The 22,211-nt window shown below is 44.7% G+C and overlaps 1 protein-coding gene across 5 annotated transcripts in view; it reads right to left on the bottom strand.

Moving 5' to 3' along the window:
* Positions 1-22,211, bottom strand: part of DIP2C (disco interacting protein 2 homolog C) — a 762,684-nt gene that overhangs the window by 15,383 nt on the left and 725,090 nt on the right. For all 5 annotated transcript variants that reach the window (XM_082258569.1, XM_082258570.1, XM_082258572.1 and 2 more), the window contains one exon: positions 12,096-12,153. In XM_082258569.1, the coding sequence (XP_082114695.1) occupies positions 12,096-12,153 (58 nt within the window). The remainder of the gene's footprint in view (positions 1-12,095; positions 12,154-22,211) is intronic.

Raw genomic sequence — 22,211 nt, 5'->3', positions numbered from 1 at the left:
CTACAGTCGCCATTCAAAAATGTTTATATTGCGATCATAACCTCTCAAACGTTTCTTCTCCAGGGAGATTGTTTTTAGTTGCTCCCCATAACTGAGGTCCTCCAGTCCAGCAGGGCAGCCATCAGAAATTGTGGGGCCTCTTACACCGCTTTAGGCCTGCCCCCCCCCCCCCCTCCCGGGCCATCTCACCAAATCCACCAACTAGCAATCCCACTGAGTCCTTCAGTACACACACATTTTTATTATAACAATCTTACAACATATTATATTAGAATGAAAAGTGTATTGCAAGTCATCAGTGCTTTCAAGATTTAGCAGTAAGGAATTATATTTTGCCCAAAAAGACATCCCAATCCAGCAGCTGTATGCACTCAGCCCCCCCCCTCACACCTGTACCCACTCAGCCCCCCTGCACACCTGTACGCACTCAGCCCCCCTGCACACCTGTATGCTCTCAGCCCCCCTGCACACCTGTACGCTCTCAGCCCCCCCTCACACCTGTACGCACTCAGCCCCCCCTGCACACCTGTACGCACTCAGCCCCCCCCTGCACACCTGTATGCACTCAGCCCCCCCCCTCACACCTGTACATACTCATCCCCCGCTCACACCTGTACGCACTCATCCCCCGCTCACACCTGTACGCACTCATCCCCCCCCTCACACCTGTATGCACTCAGCCCCCCCTCACACCTGTATGCACTCAGCCCCCCCTCACACCTGTACGCACTCAGCCCCCCCTCACACCTGTACGCACTCAGCCCCCCCCTCACACCTGTACGCACTCAGCCCCCCTCCTCACACCTGTACGCACTCAGCCCCGCCTCACACCTGTACGCACTCAGCCCCCCTCCTCACACCTGTACGCACTCAGCCCCCCTCACACCTGTACGCACTCAGCCCCCCCTCACACCTGTACGCACTCAGCCCCCCCTCACACCTGTACACACTCAGCCCCTCCCTCACACCTGTACGCACTCAGCCCCTCCCTCACACCTGTACGCACTCAGACCCCCACGTGTGTGTATGTATATATATATATATATATAAATAAAACACAAACACATGTAAATACAAAGACATGTACACTACACACACAGACCTGTACACACCCCCTTCACTAGTACAATAGCCCTTACTTGTAAGGTGGTCTCTCTAGTCTCAGCTCCTCTTTCCACATGTGGGTGAGACTCAGAGAGGGGCTGCAGTCCAGCATACAGAACTTGTACTGTATACACTGCACACATGAGGAGTGCACATGCAGGAAGTAGCCAGAGGTGGCAGCAAAGAGTCTGATGTGAGCTCAGTGACACAGAACAGCAAATGCTGACTCAGAAAGCCAGCGCAACCACGGAGCACCTCTGCACCCTCCCCCCGCCTTCTCTCATTCCGGCCAGGATGCCGGGCCCGTCCAGATGCTCGGGGCCCCTTACAAGTGTATGGGCTGTACCCCCCTGATGGCGGCCCTGAGTCTAGTCCCCTTAGTAGCGTTGTTTCCCTTCCCTAGACTATCTCCAGTTCAAGCACATCCTTCCTAAGGACTGGTAACCGGAACTGGATTGCATACTCAAGATATGGCCTAAGTGGCCATAGTTTTGTAAAATGGTAGAATTATAGTTTTATCTCTTGATTAAATGCCTTTTTTAAAGGCATGTTAATAGTCTGCTGGCTTTGCTTGCTGCAGCTTGGGAGATTGTATGCTATTTCTGATGAAGAGCAACAGTTAATCATGCAGAGCAACAATTAGTCACACATCTATATAAAGTGCAAAAATCCACATAAACATAAATGCATCAATCCTAAAGTGCAGTATAATATCACAATAAAAAAAAAAAAAAAAAGTATATAGTATCTCACAAAAGTGATTACACCCCTCATATTTTTGTAAATGTTTTATTATATCTTTTTATGTGACAACACTGAAGAAATTACACTTTGCTACAATGTAAAGTAATAAGTGTACAGCTTGCATAATCATGTAAATTTGCTGTCCCCTCAAAATAACTCAAAACACAGCTAATAATGTGTAAACCGCTGGCAACAAAAGTGAGTACACCCCTAAGTGAAAATGTCCAAATTGGGCCCAATTAGCCATTTTCCCTCCCCAGTGTCATGTGACTCAGTGTTACAAGGTCTCAGGAGTGAATGGGGAGCAGGTGTGTTCATTTTGGGTTATCACTCTCACTCTCTCATACTGGTCACTGGAAGTTCAACATGGCACCTCATGGCAAAGAACTCTCTGAGGGTCTGAAAAAAAAAGAATTGTTGCTCTATATAAAGATAGCCTAGGCCAGGGATCCTCAAACTATGGACCTCCAGCTGTTGCGGAACTACACATCCCATGAGGCATTGTAAAACTCTGACATTCACAGCCATGACTAGACATGATGGGAATTGTAGTTCCTGAACAACTGGAGGGCCATAGTTTGAAGACCCTGGCCTAGGCTATAAGGAGATTGCCAAGACCCTGAAGCTGAGCTGCAGCACCAAGACCATACAGCGGTTTAACAGGACATGTTCTACTCAGAAAAGGCCTCGTCATGGTCGACCAAAGAAATTGAGTGCACGTGCTCAGTGTCATATCCAGAGGTTGTCTTTGGGAAATAGAGGCGTGAGTGCTGCCAGCATTGCTGCAGAGGTCGAAGGGGTGGGGGGTAGTGATCGACCGATATCATTTTTTTACTGCCGATACCGATATTTTGGTCAATGCATATAGGTATCCCCAAACCCCTTCTCTGTACTTAAAAGTATTCAAAACGCCAAGTTTGTCTGTTTTGAATGCTGTCATTTTTTTAAATTTGGCGCCGAGTACCCAGAAGTCATGTCATGACATGACTTCCGGGTTTTTACATGGAGACCCGATAAGAGCCAGATGTGGTTTTGATCGTGTCTTCTCTTCGGGCGGCTATGCAGGCTGGTTGCCTGGGTCTCTTCCGGGCAAGCCGCAGAAGGCGACGGGAGAGGGGGGGGGCGTCCCCTCCCGCTTTTTGTAATGACAGCCGAGCGGCTTCTCAGCCGCTTTGGTTGTCATTACAAGACAGCTGACCGTCGGCTATGGACGCCGGTACTGGGTTGATGCCTCTACCTGCAGCCATCACTCCGTTACAACCACTTTCCCGATATATCGGCAATATCAGTAACCTCAGGGGCCGATTCCGATATATCGGGGGAAAGTGCATATCAGCCCCCCATATATCAGCTTTGCTGATAATCGGTCGATCCCAAGTGGGGGGTTAGCCTATCAGTGCTCAGACCATAGGCCACACATTGCATCAAATTGATCTGCATATCTGTCATCCCAGAAGGAAGCCTCTTCTAAAGATGATGCACAAGAAAGTCCGCAAACAGACTTTTCCGCAGGTCTGGAAGAGCCTCTTGTGGCTTGCCAGACCAGGTCCTCTTGGAACCTCTGGGGGAGGCCCTGAAGGACTTATCTCTTGAGGGACGAAAAAGGTCAATTATGAGCCGAGCAGAAAGGCCCACATCTAATAATGATGTCATCCAAGGAAGCTCCAAACAGGCGATCCCCCACAAAGGGGAGATCGGATAAGGTCTTCTTAGAAGTCTGGTCTGCAGACCAGCATTGTCAGCCAGATAAGACGCCGAAGGACCACTGCTGATACAGACAGCCTAAAATCAAAGGAGCCGCATCAAAATAGGCATCACAGATAAACTGTAGCCCCTGATCAACTGATCCACCAGCTCCGCAAAGCCAGGAGGAAGCAGTTTCCCCTCCAGGTCCCGGGGGTAAACGTTTAGCCCACTCGAGTTTGCGACACCAGGGCAATAGTAAATTCCGGTCTAAGCTGAACCAGCCATAGTGAAACATATGGCGGGCGAGAGCCTTGGCTCTTCTATCAACCGGATTTTTAAAGTCAAAGGACTCCTCAACCTGAAGTAAGGTAGCTTTATTTAACCTGGAAACCGGCGAGCACACTACAGGTGGGACTGTCCACTTTTTACGTAGGGAATCTTTCTAAGGATACCACATAGCAAAATGCTTAGGGTGCGTTTTGGACAACCCACTGTTATGTAACAATGTTGTCAAAGTAAGCGGGAAAGGGGAACACCCCCGCCACAGTGGAGGACCTGTGGTGCCAAAAGGGACCGGCGCTTTCGATGCAGCATCTCCGCCATGTTAAACATTTTTCACTCTAACACAATCAGTGCATCCACCAGCGCCTTTTTATGCACGGCTAGAGAAGCAGAGGAAACATCCTAACTGTCTGAGCACTCAGGGTGCTTGGACGCAGAGCCAATAGGGTGACTCGCGCCTACGGTGGCCAAAACAGATTCAGGATCTGATGGACAGATGAGGCAGGGGAGGGTGGTGGACACTATATACTAAGGTCACTCAGAAAAACATATCAATCAGGGGAGGGCCGCAGACTGTGATCCCGCAGGGGGGACACCGACCCAGGGTCCACGAATGGACCACCCAGTGGACCCCACAAAAAACAAGGGGGTTGCCCTCCGAGCCCCTACATAGAGGCCCACACAACAGGAAATAGCCCCCTAAAAGGGGGCCGCCTGCCGTAACATGGACACGCAGGCAGGGTATCCTGATGGTCCCGCAGCGCTAAAATGGGTAGGTGCCCTTCATAATAATGGCGGTATGGTTGTCATCAAAAATTAAACCATCCGCACAGCACCACCCCTTCCAAGGGAGCTGCCAAGCTGGCCGCATTGCCTTGTAGGACACAAGCCGAGGCCTCAATTTGTGTAGAGGCACAGCTGCAAGTACACTCATCCCAGCCAGGCTCACTGGGCTTCCCCCCCAACGGAGGCTGACTCAGCCACATAACCTTGTAGGCCGCAAGCTGCGGCCTAAATCTTTGTGGATGCCCAGCCAACTGGGCACGAGCCTCAGGAGGAGCTGACCACCCAGGGGCAGCAGAGGGGAGGGCGGATGCCCAAACGGAGGGTAGTGGCTTCAGCCATCCTCACTGGGGCCACCCCACATAGCTCCCAACCAGTAGGCCGCAAAGCCCTTGCCTAAATTTGGGGCCAGATCCGGCTGCGTGAGGTGCAGATGCCAAACCATCCATTCCCCCAGCCCAACAACTGCAGCAGGGAGCCAGGAGGACATCTCTGCCCTAGTCATCGATCCCCAGGGTAGAGGGGAAACCCTGCTCAACCGTCCGTTGTGCACCAGGAAAAACCCAGTCAGCAGCAACTCCAAACATGCCCCCCCTAGGAGCATGTGACAAAAGTCTGGCTCATAACCTCACCCGGGGAAGGGTGGGAGGGAAGTGGGGGGCCTGAAGACCCAGAGTGACCACTTATCTTTTACAGGGCTGGGGGGGAAGGGAGGGGAACTTGGGGTTCCCACGACCCAGGGAGGGGCCCACACCCACCCCAAAATCCTCCAGGGGTATAGAAGGGACAGCTACTTACCATGTCGGCAACAGGGTGGGCACCGCTCCTGACAGACCACTGCTCTATCGGGATGTGGGTGGCTGTCGGCCAGGAGGAATTCTGCGACTCGTTGTATGCGCTCTTGCAAGATGTTTAACTCGCAGGCCAGCCTCTGTCCAGTGGGGCTATGTCTCGGCTGACCTAGCGCAGAGCTGAGGCCTGTGTGCACTCCCTGGCCAGACTGGGGGGACCCTCTGGACCTAGATTATCCAGTCTGTCGCCCAGTCTGGCAGTTGATAGTAGATTCTCACAGGAACAAAACAACAAAGATAGGGAAAAAAATCAATCTAAAAGGAAAAAAATTGCCAGGACCAGAGATCCCAGCAAGGACTGAGTGCTTATAGATAAGTTTGGGTGTATACCCCCTGGGACTGCCCATAGGCGTAGTCAAGCTTTTCCCCACCTAGAACAAGTATCAGGAGCTATGTCCATCAATAAACGAAAGGGAAAAAAGATTTGGTCCCAAGACAGAGCACTGGGGCACTCCGCTCACAACTCTACACCATTCAGAAAAGTATGAAACTAATCGCCACCCTCTAGACATGCTCCTAAAACAAGTTTTCTATCCAGGCACATATGATCTCATCACCAAAAAGATCTTCATGTCTACATTAAGCATTTATGGTGTATTATATTAAACGTCTTAGCAAAATCTAGATACCTTCTCAAAAAGTGTAAAGGTTTTCTGGCAACACTGGTCTTTCATAAATCCATGCTGGTTACTACTAATGATACTATTTTCATCAGCAAATTCTTGTATATGGTTCATTATCATTACTTCCTTTAGTTTACATACTATTGATGTAAGGCTGACTGGTCTGTCGTTTCTAGGTATATATATATATATATATATCTGCCCTTTTTTAAATATTGGTACAGTGCTTGCTTTCTAGTCAGCAAACTTTCCTTAAAAATTAGGAATAATGATTTGGCTATAATATGAGCTCTTTGAGGACTCTTGGGTGTAAGCCATCTGGTCATGGTGATTTATGCAAATTATGTTTTTCGAGTCTTTTTTTGAACAGCAGTTTATGTCAGTCACAAGTGTAGATTCAAACTACCGTAATGTTAAAAAAATTACTGTCTTGTTTATTTTACCCCTCCTTTTCCTTCATATAAACTGAGGAAAAGGATGTATTTAATTACAAGCATTGCAGAGTCAATATGAGTTCCACACTTCTTGGATTGTCACATCTTACTATCTGCCAGCAGATTCTTCATCTGGATCTGTAAACATCTCCAAACAACATCTTATAATGAGGCTGATAGGGACAGGCCCTCTTGCAGACAGCTAGCTGTAACAAAAGGCTTCATATTGTGATCCCTAAAGCAATGGAGAGACTAAGGAGTCACTTTTAAAAACCAAGTTGTGCAAGTGGACTCCAGCTGTCTACCTCAGTGTGAGGTTCTGCTGGTAGCCGCTCACAGACCCAGGCTAAATAGCAGCCAGAGGACTGGGGGGGGGGGGGAAGCAGATGAAGACACCTAGAAGTGTTGGATTTGTGTTACCTACAAGGAAGGGAACATGTGGGGACACAAGCATGTATTACTTTTTCTTCTCTATTGAAACAAGAGTTCAAACTTCAGGTAGCTATACAGTAGTAGAACTTTGTTCAAGATTCTTTATTTCATTAGTTAGATTTTTTTTAATCATTAGTGGGGGTTAAATTGACATTCATTTTCAACTGCAGTGATGAGAAAATTCGAAGGAGCGAGATTGAAAATGTTTCTCAAACACGATTTAAACAGTAAAATGGGAAATATTGTGCTCACTGTAAAATCCATTTCTCTAAGTTCATTGACGGACACAGCGCTCCATAAATCATAACTACTGGGTTATATTAGTGTATAAGACTATCAGCGCAATAAATGTGCAGAAACAATATGTGCAAACACGTGATACACTGTGTATATGATGTCAGAACATGCTGACAATATCCGGCTGCAAACACAAAAACTGTGTTCCCACTTCACAAATCCATAATCAATAACCAAAAAGAGTGTTGCGCCAGATGAAAATAAAAAAACAATTCTCACAGAATATAAATGAATGTGCTAAATGAATGTGCTAAAAAAAATATATATAAGGTAGATATCTACCTTCGCATATATAAATACTTCCACATATATAAAAACAATCCCATAAAGGTGCTAGTGATAATCAAAGTCCAAGTGAAAAAGTGATGCTGGAATCCAAATCAATCGATAACCACCACCTCCGTGAAAGTGCTACAATCCATCACCACCACGGAATCAAAGCCTCTCACCTTAATTTCTGACCCAGAGTGCAGGGTCGAATGCAGCGGTCTCCCTCAGGGGTTAAAGGATGGTCAGCAAACAATCACCAAGGGGACATCTAGGATCCAATGACATTCACCCATGCATAGTATATCCAGGTAGGGAGAGAAGAGTAAAGAATCTAACGCTCTCCGTTTAAATAAAGTACATAAATTTATTAAAGCCGATGCACTTACATACACAGCACTTCACAGTGCATACAAACAGCGGTTCCATGTGAATGGAAAGAGGAGATGACGTCTGCAGATAGGCTCCGCCCCCTATACGCATTACGTCGGAGCTTGGAGGCGTAGACTTCTTCAAGACTTACTCGCCTTCACCATAGTAGGGATCACTCATTCAGACAGACCTCTATCCCTTAGTACCAGGCTTTTACTAGCTAAATTAAAAACAGCAATTGTAAAGCAGGATGGTAGATCAGCCCTTGGGAAAACTGGAGAGGAAACCCCCAAGGGACGTTTATGGCCCCCAGACTGATTGGAAGTTCCTCGCCCTAGAAGAAGAAGCCTAAGCCAAGGATGATATTGGCCTTACCGTGGCCCTTGGACTCGTGATCTCGCCACGAACCTCGGTATCCTCCTGTGAAGCCGAACCTGCTAAAGGAGCTGCATGTAGGACCATGCAAACAGAACTGTCTTGAAGGTGGATACCGCCAGACTCAAAAGCTGTATGCAAAATGGGAGAGAGAACTATCTGTGTGACAGCAGCAGGTGAATCACAGCCTGTGGTTCCTGAAGTTTGTCCAGAGGAAGGACCACCCTGGTCAGAATTAGAATCAGACCTAGGTAAATAAATTCCCTGGACGGTGATAGGGGGGACCTTAGATAGTTCAGACATTACCTGAACCTTTGCAGCAATTAAATCCGCACAAGGAGATTCAGGACCTAAAAAACTTGAAAAGGACAAGCTTTGTCCCCCTTTCTGGGTACCCCCAAAATAATGATTTCGAGGATCCCCTCGATGCTCATGAAGGAGGTCCACAAAGCCGGGAACCAGCTAAAATGTTCCCCCCACCCTAATAATGGGTGAGGGCAGACCTTCATGCTGAAGGGATCTTGTCTGCAGATCCAGAAATGCTAGATCTAGGCTTACCAGACAAAGGATGCTTGGAACCTCCCGGGGAAGATTTGAAAGGTTTATTTCCCTTATTCTATGTCCCAGAAGCACAAAATAATTTTCTATGTGCTGAGAAGGAGGGCCCCCGTCTGCGACGAGGCTTCTTCCCTTTCCTAGACTATGGCAAGAAGCTACTCCTCCCCCCATGATACCTTTAATGATGTCATCCAATCGCCTTGAAAGGGCAGATCAATGAGAGCTTTCTCAGAGGCTTGGTCTGCGGACCAATTCTTAAGCCACAGCACACGCCTAATTAGCACCGCTGAAACAGAAAGTTTGGATAGCACAGGAGCCGTATCCAAAGCTGCATCACAAATAAACTGCAGCCCATGGACCAACTGGTCCGCTAAATCAACATAAGCAGTGGGGACCTGCTCGCCCCCCAGGCCCAGGCGCAAAAGCATGGCCCATTCAGTTAGGGTCTGAGACACCAGGGCTGAGGCAAAGACTTGCTGCAATGTCGAACCAGCCATAGTAAACATGCTGCGTGCCACAGCCTCCACTTTCCTGTCAGCCGGGTCCTTAAAGGACGGGGATTCCTCCACTGGGTTGCTTTGTTCAACCTGGAGACCATCACTGAAAGTGACGCCCCAAAAGGGTAATGTACAGCAAAATGTTTGGGGACCACAAAGGGTAATTTTGAATGTTCCCATTCCTTACAGGAAAACCTGTCAAAATAAGGCACATAAGGAAACACCTTTGGAATGCGAGGTGACATATGCGTAACAAACGACACAACCACAGTCTCACACACTGCAGTGATAAGTGCGTCAACCAGCACTTTTTAATTCGCTGCTGCATCCATGGAGGAATCATCCTCACTATCGGATGGATCTGGGGGGTGTGATATTAAGCCCCCCTGGAAGGGCCGCCTCTATGGCGGCATCAGGCTCAGAATCAGTTGAGACAGACTGAGCAGGGAAAGGCAGGGGACGCTTCTTCCTGGGCCATTGCCCACACGCCACTTCCACCCAGGACACTAAGGACTGCAGGGCCGCCGTCAGTACAACTATGGGAAGCTGGGGCTCCGAGGGACCTTCCACCTTTATGAGGGGGTCAGTGGGGGAGATGTGACCCTGAGACTCCATAAGGAAAGGAAGACCTTGCAGTACAAAAATGATCTTTTGGCACCACTAAAGGGTCCCCCCCAAGGCTCAGGGTACCTATTAGCAGAAAGAGAGAGATAACAGGGACCCCAATGAAATCACCCTACCGATTGGAGGAGCGCTGAGAATTCGGACCGAGCATCACCATGGATGCCATCCCTGTTCATATGTCCCAGGCACAGGAAGAGGAAACTGAGGAGGAAGAGGAGGAGCTTTGGCATCCTCACGAGACTTTGGTCATCTCCAGCGTCTCCCGGTCTAAGTGAAAATGGCCCCCATGACATAATTGGGCTACACAAACATGGCCGCCAACCAGAGACCAGCCAGACTAAGGAAAAATAGCCACCATCAGCTACAGCATGCTGCCAGGATCTTCCCTGTGCCCTCTGCAATGCTGCACCCTCTGCAAGGGGAACCCCTCCTGAAGGTAGGACACATGTTAGGGGAGACTCCAATGGGCAACCTGCACTGGGACCCCCTTGCACTATACCCACACTGCAAAGAGTGGGGCATGCAACTTTGGGTCTCCTACACTGGGACCCCTCCAGACTACCAGGGCAGAACACACCATCCCAGGACCCTTACAGAGTGGGGATAGCGGGGAGACCCCAGGGGTCTCCGCTGCATCCTCTGCCCTTGGACCCCCACCAGACTCCAGGTCCAGACAGGGGGGGAAGGGAGCGGGGGAAGTCTAGCTCACTTAAGGATGTTTAACGATGGGAGGACCGACCGTCCCTGGAGGTTACCTGCATCCACCCCCCAAAAAAAAAAATGCCAAAAGGGGAGAGGGGGGACTGTACTTACCCTTCCGTGGTGCGGGTAATGCTCCAGACAGAATCCTTGCCACCGAATTAGTGGAGCTGTCAGCCAAGGGACTGCTGCGACTCAGACCCAAGCCCGGTCAAATGCGACCCTGGGAGACATTGAAATTGCAGGCCAGCCTCTGTCCATGAGGCTATGTCTCGGCTGACCTAGCGCGTAGCTGCGATCTGCACGCGCTCGCTGGCTGGGCTGGGGGGACCACTGGATCTAGATTATGCAGCCTGCCACCCAGCCTGGCAGTTGATTGTAGATCTTGTGAGAGAAAAAAACAAAAAAGATGTAAGGAAGGTGAAAAAAATTGCTAGGACCAGAGATCCCAGCTAGGAGCCTAGGTCCTTACTCCTGACTAGACAGATTAAAACTGATTACCTAGAGCAGAGAGAGGGGTTATATACCAAGCTGAGGATGGCCCATGGGCATAGTCAGGTGTTTTTTGTTCTGCCTAGTCCTACTCCTGAAGGAGGCAACATAACCCAGTAGTTATGATTTATGGAGCGCTGTGTCCGTTGATGAATGAAAGAGAAATGTGGTTTTCATTCTGTAAAATCCATTAATTCTGAAATAGACTGTTAAAAGCAAACAAAATTATGAACAACTTTCAGAAAACATTCGTCAAGTCATCAAGTGTACTGGGAATTTTCGAAAAAATGTTTGTATGAACATTCGCTTGAAAACTTTAACGAAGCACACATAGAGAACACAGGCTGTTGCAATGCCAGTTTGGCAAAAAAGCCAAGTTCAGCCGGTCACAGCAATGCTAGGACTGGATGTTCTTGTACTCCTAGACCTTTACCACTGTAACCAAAACAAATAACTTGTAACCTTACAGTCCATGGCAGAAGGATGGGGAATATATCATTTTCATAATGACCATCTCCTGCAAGGGTGCAAGAAATGTCACTGAGATTAAAAAGGAACCCCAGGCATGTTTTTTTCTAGCTTTGGGTAGGTGGGTTTTAGAACCTGCTTTTATTGCAGTCTGTATTCCAGTGTGAGATTCGCTCTTATTTTATGATCTACGATACTGACCATTGTCAGTGGGGCAAAAGGTAAGGGGAAAACTTTTTGCAGGGGTGGGAGGAAATGTTCAAATAGAGACAATTTCAATGAAAACTAATTGGATCTCCTCCTCAAATTTAGTTGGGTCTCCAGAATTGAAAGTGAGAGGAATTTTTCCAAATGGTACAAAAACAACAATAAAAAAGAAAATTGCTTTAACAATTCCTTACTCTATCCAAAGCTAGAAAAGAAAAGGATTTGGGTGACATTCTTCTCCTAAATTCCAAGCACAGAGATGAGTAGATTTATTTCCCTGATATATTAAAATTGACATACCTTTCCTGATTCCATGAGGGGCAAACTGTGGGGAGAGCCTCTTTCTACTAGTCGGACTCTGAAACAGATGGAGAAAACAGTTGATATTTTTAGATAAGTACATACAGTGTATCTAACCCAGTTGTGTAATATATTATTATATTAAGTAGGTAAAAGTGAATTTGTGTTTTGCCCAGGCAAAGTAGAACAGCATTGGAGATTATTGTTGAAAATAATGGTCTAGTGAAAGGGTCCATTTAAAGAAAGCTTGTACTTAGGTGTCAGGGCAAAGCAAAAGGTTGTTTTCAATTCTTCCTCCCCAGCTTCCCAATATTCCTTAGTATATTCCATTGGGGAGGTAGAAATAAAGTAAACTTGTTGCTTTGCCCATACACCCTGACATAGGTTTTCTTTGAGTACGTCAGTGGGACCAATTCACATTCTGTCTTGAATCAATCAGCTTTCCATATCTGTTGGAGTTTCTAGTAGTAGGTTCTCAACGCTCTTGTCTGAGTCCAATTACTGCAGCAATCAAAAAGTGTTTTACTTCCATCCCAGGATTCTGAATCCAGGGCTTGAGGACATACCAGCATTGCAGTACGGTTTACCACTTCTGCACACAGCCAGTAAAATTGGTAGCATCAATAATTTGTACCGCTTTAATTGTACATTTTACAGTAAGGTAATGCAAGAAGCAGCTTGAGTGTGTTTTACATTGACTTTAGTGATAAGAAACCTACTAGTGCAACTTCTCAACACACTGAAATTGCTGTATAAATTGCTATATAAATTGCTATAAAAAAAAAAATATATAAAAACAGGCTGCCCCTGTCGACTTAGTCTTAGACATAGTCTGCAAATGCTTGTTGCCTGGATGTTATGTTGGCCCTCTTTCTTCATTATTTTGAGTCACTAGCCCCCAATATGTAGGCAGATGATGACTTATGACTACACTTCGACTTTACTGATCTGCATACTTGCACTAGGTTAGTAAAGCCAGGCATACATGGATCGAAGTCTGAACAAATTTTCTTTTGAAAATCAGAAATTTCATGCATTTTGTGATCCGATGGTACCACCATTGATATCGATCAATTTCACCTCACAGTTTTCATGGCCAGGAAACTTTTTTTTCTTTTCCAAGTCACAGCACAATTCTTTTTTGATTATTTTTTCTCCCACCACTAATCAGAAATGGGTTTGTTTTTTAAAAAATTTCCAACATGCCCGATCACTCAAATTTGATGGCCGCACGAAAACCGGCCATTGCTGCAGCCCACTAATAGTGCGAAATTCAAAAGAAATTTCTTAGTTACGATTTTCGTAAGAAAATTATTTTGGAATTCGATGTATGACCTGCTTAACTCTCAGGAAGTATTTAAGGTAGAAGATCAGCGTAACAGCCAGGAAGTATTGAAGGCAGATCAGCATTTTTAGAAGCACAGACCACAAGAAATAAAAGATGCACACTGCTAGCCAGCATACTTCCAAGTTTATTAATCAAAACTGATGGTAATCCCCACAAGTCTCCTGTAGCAGAGACTGGTGGGATTAGCTTCAGTTTTAAATATTCAACTTGGCAGAATGCTGGCTAGTGGAGTATAGTTTACTTTTTGTAAATTAGGTTTGGAAATAGGGGAGTAAAAGAACTAGTTTGCCGGCATGGAACCCATAATGGTACAGCTGCAGCTTTCTAGCATCTTCAGTAGTAGGATAGCAATGATACGCTCTGTATCTCTCTCAGGAAAGGTTTACTTTAAGCCATGTTATTGGCATACATATATATGTATATATATATATATATATATATATATATATATATATATATATATAGTGCTACATGGAGTCTCCCTACAACAATGCCCATTCAATTCAATGAATTTATTTATTAGTATAATGTGCAAAATAGAGCATTAATCCTTTCCTGCTGAAAACTTCCCAAATCCCATAACAGATAATATCAATCATGTATACCATGATGACAGATAATCTAATAGTATTCAGGGTGAAGGAGGTTAGGATTTAATAGAAGCTAAATTGAAAATAGCATAACAAAGTCTAAAATCTGAAGAAATAGAGAATGGCTCCTGCTGACAGTTTAATGCAGTTAGCAGAGTTAAATAGGATGTATTTTATAAAGGGTCACAAGACAAGCCGGCTGAGGCCAGAGACCAAGCAGTTGTTTGCCAAATACAAAATCTGAGGTCATCCACAAAAATCTTTGATCTGTTCTAAATGGAGTAATGTTTACTGATATTCCCTGCCAGGCACAAGCCAGAGCCGCACCCAGCTTTACAGAAAAAACAGATTCTTCACTCTAATATAGGGACAGTCAAGCATGTTATCATTCTAGTTGAGTGTGATTCACTTCTACTAGGTTTACCACAAGCTGGATTAATGAAAAACTATAAGGTGTAAATTAAAGGACAAGTCTGCTTTTGACAAAAAAAAAAAAAAAAAAACGAATGTGCATTTTTTTGCAGGTAAAGAATAAAAAGGGATAAGAAACAAAGATTGTTCCCTCTGTAGAGCACTGTGTTGATTGTCACATACGCGTACCCTAAACCCGGGAACAGGCAGTGACGTACCAGTATTGTATAGGAGTATCGATGTGTCTGGAGTTCAGCTATAAACTCTCCACATATTTTTGGTGATCCATTTAGGTTTATATTTATATTGTCCCACTCCCAAGTACTATCATTCACTGTACTCAGGGGTGTCCAACCTTTTGACCTTCCTCGGCCACACTAAAGAAGAGGAATGGTCTTGGGGCACACAGAAAATACACTAATAATAAGGATAGCTGATGAGCAGAAATAGTCTGGCAGAGCACAAGTTAATGATCACTGATATAGATAATGTACCTTTCTGAGTAATAAAACTTCTTTTTTTTTTATGATAAAAGTAAGACCCCTTTCACACAATTTGGACTGATCAGGTCTGCCTGTCCGTTTTTCAGGGGGACCTGATCGGGCCACCTATTCTCCTTTATGGAGAGGCGGATGTCAGCAGAGATGTGTCCGCTGACACCTGTTTTTTATATGATCCGACAAGATCCGTCTAAAACAGACGGGTGGCGATACGTTCACCATCAGTCCAGCGGTTTGGATTGAATGGGATCGGAGGAAAACGGACATGCTGGCCAATGTCATCAGATCTCCCCATAGAGGAGAGCAGGGCTTTGACAGGTCCGTCTCTGCACAGTGAGCAGAGACGGACCTATCATCCACCTGTTGCTCCGTTGATCCCTGCTTAACTAGCGGAGTCCGCTGAGCAGATCTGTCCCGTGAGAAAGAGGCCTAAAAGAAGGCAACGTAAAACTAGTGTGATTTTCAATGAATTCTTAAGGTGCTCATCAGATATTTTGGTTGTAACTTTGCCGTTTGTGTGGAGATAAAACTTAAAAAAATCCAGTAAAGAGACACTGTTAACATTTTCTTCGGCCGTATGCATTTGCTAAAATTTCCAAAATAAATCAACATTTTGAGGCGAGTTCACGATTTTATGGTGGGCCGCATTTATAGTGGTTATGGGCCACAGATTGGATACCCCTGCTGTACTGTACAGCCAGTAAAAAAAGGAAATGGGAGTTTACAGGAAAGAGTTACAATGTAACACCTTCATTAACAGATATACTATGCTTGAGCAGTCAATGTTGTGCAATAAATTGTAGAAAATATGCATTTCTATAATTTCACTCGAATATACTATCATAAAAGTTATTTCCCAATTCTCTGAAGTTCTGGTATTAATATATAGCACTGCTATGCCATGGAAGTCGTAATGAGCTATATTTCCCCTAGTGACCAACAGACCAGATCTGTTCATACAGCTCTCTGTAGTTCTAATAATTTGAGCAGTAAAATAATTATTTATGACTCTTTGGAATATAGTCTGATGTGGTATTCACAAAGAATGTTCATGGCTGCCTTTGAGTAATTGAGGGTAATTTAGTTGTAATGTATCGCTGTACACTCTGTAACAAATACAGAATGTTTTATGCTGGTGTCAAGCTCATTTCAAAAGCTGATGAAGGATATCTACAGCACACACACACACAAATGGAGTTCATTCCCCCTTGGACTTTTCCACATTTTTTAGTTTATAACCTGAAAGTATGCATAAGCCCAAGAACAAAAAATGTTATATACTGTAATTTTGCAGTTTACCAGCACTTAAATGTAGTGGCTGCACAAGCTTTCTTCACCTGTTGATCCTGCCTGTAACCTGTAAAACTCTTAGAGCCCATTCACACTACCGCGATTTGTCAGGCGACAGGTCAGCCTGACAAGTCACGGTCCATGCAGTGCTACGGGAACCGTTCTAATAGGAGCGACTCAAGTCGCTCCGACTTAGAAAATAGTTCCTGTACTACTTCGGGGCGACATCGGAGCGACTTGCATTGACATTCATTATATGAAGTCCGTGCAAGTCGTGCCGAAGTCGCGGTGCACGCGACTTCACAGGTCGCCCCCGAAGTTGTGCCGCGGTAGTGTGAACCGGCACTTACAGTTCCAGAGTGACAATGCTTACTCAATGTACTGCATATTTGCAGGAAGCAGTGTTGTCAATGTGTGTCTTGTGTAAGAGCAGCCCATGGATTGCCAATGCACCGAAACGTCCTGAAAATTGGATGCGTCACAAAATTTGGAATACAATGCCCCATAGCGCATTGCTATGTGTTTTGGTGTGCTGAACCACACGGCAATGCACACAACACACAAGTCTAAACTGGCCCTTAGAGTTTACATACACTTGAAAATGAATTCCATTAGTATCGTTACCATTTGATTTACATTACAGACTTAGCCAGCCCATAGGTGAGTATTTTTTTTGGTTTAACCAGTGGATTAAACATAAAAAACAAAGGCTCAGTTCCCCCATCCACAAACTAGCTGTGGATGTGCTTTTGTATTCTGACAGTGTGGAGACTTCCCCATCATCAGAATACACTGGTCAGTGCTGCCGGCGCCGCTGATCGAGCGGGGAAAATTAGTAGATTGACTTTTGTACAACCTCCCTGCCCATAACATGGATCCAAGTTTGATTTGTCCCTACTGAACCGGCCAAATTTCAATCCATGTATGGCTGGCTTTAAAGTAAAGCTCCTCTCCAAGCACACTCACCATCCCCCACCCTATACCTCTCACCTACTTCTAAGTAATCGCTGCACTACATAAAAAAAAAGAAATTATAATAATAATTAAAAGCACACATTATTAAATTCAGGGTCACGTGACATTCCAGGTCTCAAGTCTTCTCTTCTATTATGGGGAGGGGGTTCCTTCTACAGTCTGTCCAGTGGCGGGGTCCTCTGTGGCTAGAGAACTGCAGCGGCATGCAGCTGGACGGAGACTGTTGGCTACAGATTTTCAAATAGAAGTCTGGACTCTTCTGAGCTATTTAGTTACTTTGTTTTAAACCACTTCGGTGTATCAGGATTTTTCTTCTGGAAGGTGAATTTATACCCCAGCTTTAGATACCCAATGGATTACATTTCCCCTTTCTTTTCATTATAAAAACGTTTTACAGTGTGTGTTGATATGCCAGAAATATAGTAAGCTCCTAAATTCCTGTAGTGAGCAGACAACTGTTGCGCTAAAATCCAATAAGACAAAATGAAGGTGCCGCTCAGGTAGAGAGGTAAAGTCCAACTAGACCGCTGTGAGTGCAGACAGGGACAGGGAGCTCATCTTAGCTACAAGCTGCAGCAATGTCAAAGAAAAAGATTCAAAAGCCGCACACCATAAAGCAGACCCATGTCCATGGAGTGAGATGAATAGCAGCTGGAATCAAAAGCAGTGTTGTCCCCCAGATAGGTGGCAACCCAACTTCCATAGGAAAACATTGTCTGTATGGGCAAAAAGGACAATTTCTGGCAGGACACAGTAAAAATATTTCACACACTCTGCCTGCTCAAACCAGAACAAGGTCCCAGGTCAGAAATATTCCTGGAATGGGAAGTATCTCCTCAGAAGGCTGATGAGGATTAGAGGAAAAGTAAAACTGGGAGCACATTTGCCACAGTACAAGGAATTAATGAGGCACTTGGGCAGAACCAGAGCACGGCATTCGGAGCAGCCAATGTGAAATGGGTCTCTGAAGCAATTACAAGCTGCATGTATGTGCTCTAAATAACAGCACTTTTCACAAATTTCATTCTATAATTAAAGCTTCCCATATAATATGTTTTAATTACGGTATACATAAGAAGAAAAAAAGAGTTGACAATCTTCTGTTTCATACAGGGAGATAATGCACAGCCTATTTATTTTACAAGGGCATTGCAAATACATATATATACATTTATTAACTGACATAACCAAGAGCCTGACATTAACAAAAGCCAAAAATATATTACTAGGGGTCAGTAAGGTGGAACAATCCTGCAAGAAGCAAGACAAAACTAATACTACTTTGCAAGCATGATGTCTGCATCTCAGTCTGCCTTTCTAAACCCTGCCTGTCCCTGATGATTTCTTACACTGGTATGTGGGCCAGGAACCTTGGCGCACATCGATCCAATTAATATGCTATCTACTTTACAACTAGGGCCATCTGTAGTGTAGAAGCTTTTCAAACAACACATAAAAGCCTCCAGTGAACTACTATTGCTCTACAGCAAACAGCAACTGTGCAAACTTCAGAAGGTTCACTCAATTTCCTTAATAGCTGAGCTATGGGAACATACAGTAAGATGTAACATAGAAGCGTTTCGGCATTCTCACCAATACTAAATTGCCCATTGTGGATAAAGGTGGTTAATGCCTGTAATGTGATGGGTGACCTCACTGCCTTCACGTAGATCTATGCAGATAGTGCTAGTGAAATCACTACCTGCATTAGCAGGTAAGAGGATTCTATCTGCTAGGTGGCATTTTTTCCACCTCTTCCCACCCAGCTCTGCCTTCCTTATCTGATAAGCATCCTGCAGATTCCAGCTGCCAATAGGCTCAAGACAGCAATTGTCCATACTGTAGCATCATCTGAACATGTGTCTGACTCAGCACCTATTAGATACACTACTGCTGCCTACATACAGTACAGCGGCTTAAAAAAGTATTCATACCCCTTGAAATGTTCTACATTTTGTCATGTTACAACCAAAAATGTAAATTTATTTTTTGGGGATTTTATGTGATAGACCAATACAACGTGGCATATAATTGTGAAGTAGAAGGAAAATGATAAATGCTTTTCAACATTTTTTACAAATAAATATCCGAAAAGGTGTGCCGTGGATTTGTATTCATCCCTGATACCCCTAACTAAAATCTGGTGGATCCAACTGACTTCAGAAGTAACCTAATTAGTAAATATAGTTCACCTGTGTGTAATATAATCTCAGTATAAATACAGCTTCTTCTCTTCAGTCTTCACAAAAGAAATCGGGGGGCTACACAAACCTAGCTTGTAAGGCCGAACTAAACAACACACCTCAGGAAATACCGCCATGGCTAACAGAAGATAGACTTAAAACTAAACTAGAGAAACTTAACATAAATAAATCACCGGGATCGGATGGCTTGCACCCGAGGGTTCTGAAAGAGCTCAGCCAGGTGATTGCCAGACCATTATTCTTGATCTTTAAGGATAGTTTACAGACGGGCATGGTGCCAGCTGATTGGAAAAAAGCCAACGTGGTACCAATATTTAAAAAGGGGCCGAGATGTATCCCGGGTAACTATAGGCCGGTCAGCCTAACATCTGTAGTCTGCAAGATTTTGGAGGGGATGTTAAGGGACCACATACAAGACTTTAGTAATGAAAACTGTATTATTAGTAGTAATCAGCATGGATTCATGAAAAATCATTCTTGCCAAACCAATCTATTAACCTTCTACGATGAAGTGAGCTTCCACCTAGATAAAGGTAAGCCGGTGGATGTGGTGTATCTGGACTTTGCAAAGGCCTTTGACACCGTTCCCCACAAACGCTTACTGTACAAACTAAGGAAGGTAGGTATGGACCATAGGGTGAGTACCTGGATAGAGAACTGGCTCCAGGGGAGAGTCCAGAGGGTGGTGATTAATGGGGAGTACTCGGATTGGGCGGGTGTGGAAAGTGGGGTCCCCCAGGGTTCTGTCCTGGGACCAATCCTGTTTAATTTATTCATAAATGATCTAGAGGAGGGGATATCTAGTACAATCTCAGTATTTGCGGATGATACTAAACTAAGCATGCCAATATCTTCTATGCAGGATGTGGAAACCTTACAAGCGGACCTGAACAAAATAACGGGGTGGGCAACTGCATGGCAGATAAGATTTAATGTTGAAAAATGTAAAGTAATGCACTTGGGGGCCAGAAACCAGAAAGCAAGCTACTCACTAGGGGGGGAACCTCTGGGTGAGTCTAGGATGGAAAGGGACCTGGGGGTACTGGTAGACAACAGGCTTGGCAGTGGCATGCAATGCCAAGCCTCTGCAAGCAAAGCCAACAGAATACTGGGATGTATAAAAAAGGGGATTCACTCCAGAAATAAAGAGATTATTCTCCCGCTCTACAAGACTCTGGTCTGGCCACATTTGGAGTATGCTGTCCAGTTCTGGGCACCGGTCCTCAGGAAGGATGTGCTGGAATTGGAAAGAGTCCAGAGAAGGGCAACAAAAATAATTAGGGGAATGGAGGACATCAGCTATGAGGAAAGACTACAAGCACTGAACTTATTCTCTCTGGAGAAGAGACGATTGAGGGGGGATATGATATCAATGTACAAATACTGTACTGGCGACCCTAGCATAAGGAACAAACTATTCAGAGAGAGGAGATACAATAAGACATGTGGCCATTCACTAAAACTAGAGGAAAGGCGGTTTAACCTTAAAATGCGTAAGGGGTTCTTCACTGTAAGAGTGGTAAGGATGTGGAATTCTCTTCCACAAGCAGTCGTATCAGCTGGGAGCATTGATAGTTTCAAAAAACTATTAGATGGACACCTTGGAGACCACAACATACAGGGGTACACAATGTACGGTTAAAAGCAAACACACACACATCATAGGTTGAACTGGATGGACTGATGTCTTTTTTCAACCTCACTAACTATGTAACTATGTATCTATGTATGTAGCTGTTCTGTGAAGCCCTCAGAGGTTTGTTAGAGAACCTTAGAGAACAAACAGCATCATGAAGGCCAAGGAACACACCAGACAGGTCTGGGATAAAGTTGTGGAAAAGGTTAAAGCAGGGTTAGGTTATAAAAATATTCTAAGTTTTGAACATCTCACAGAGCAATGTTCGATTCATCATCTGAAAACGAAAAGAGTATGGCACAACTGCAAACCTACCAAGACATGGCCATCCACCTAAACTGAATGCAACATGCAAAGGTTTTCTTTCAACTGTGGACACTAAAACTGGTCATTCTAACTTTATATATTATATACAGTATATAGACTAGCAGAAAATGGCATGTTTCTATTTATTCTAATGCCTGAGGATCAATTATGTTCACTGTATTCCTTAATCCCTTCACACCGAAAGGTAAAACTAATCTAAATTCCTACAGTGGGGAAAATATTTATTTGATCACCTGCAGATTTTGTAAGTCTGCCCAATTACAAAGAAATGAAGGGTGTATCATTTGTATCATAGGTGTATTTTGAATGACAGAGACAGAATATTAGCCAAAAATCCCGAAAAAACACATGATAAATATGTTAGAAATTGAGTTGCAGATCAGTGAGTAAAATAAATATTTGATCTCCTACCAACCAACAATAATTCTGGCTCCCACAGACTGGCTACAGTATGTGCTCATGTGGAACACAGATTAGTCCAGTCAATTGAAGGTGCTCCTAACGACAACTTGCTATGTGTATAAAAGATACCTGTCAACAGAATCTTTCTTCCATTCAAACCCACCATCATTGGCAAGACCAAAGAGCTGTCAAAGGACATCAGGGACTGTGAACCTGCACAAGGCTGGAATGGGTTACAAGACCATCAGCAAGAAGCTTGGTGAGAAGGAGACAACTGTTGGAGTGATTATTTGCAAATGGAAAAAATACAAAATAACCATTAATCACCCTCAGTCTGGAGCTAAGGATGAGAAAAGCCAGGAATTGTCCAGAACTACACAGGAGGAGCTTATGAATGATCTCAAGGCAGTTGGGACCACAGTCACCAAACAAA

The sequence above is a fragment of the Pelophylax lessonae genome, assembly GCF_965119305.1.
Source record: "Pelophylax lessonae genome assembly, chromosome: 5".
NCBI lineage: Eukaryota > Metazoa > Chordata > Amphibia > Anura > Ranidae > Pelophylax > Pelophylax lessonae.
The sequence above is the reverse complement of the archived record's forward strand: the minus strand, read 5'-3'. Positions and strand labels throughout refer to the sequence as shown.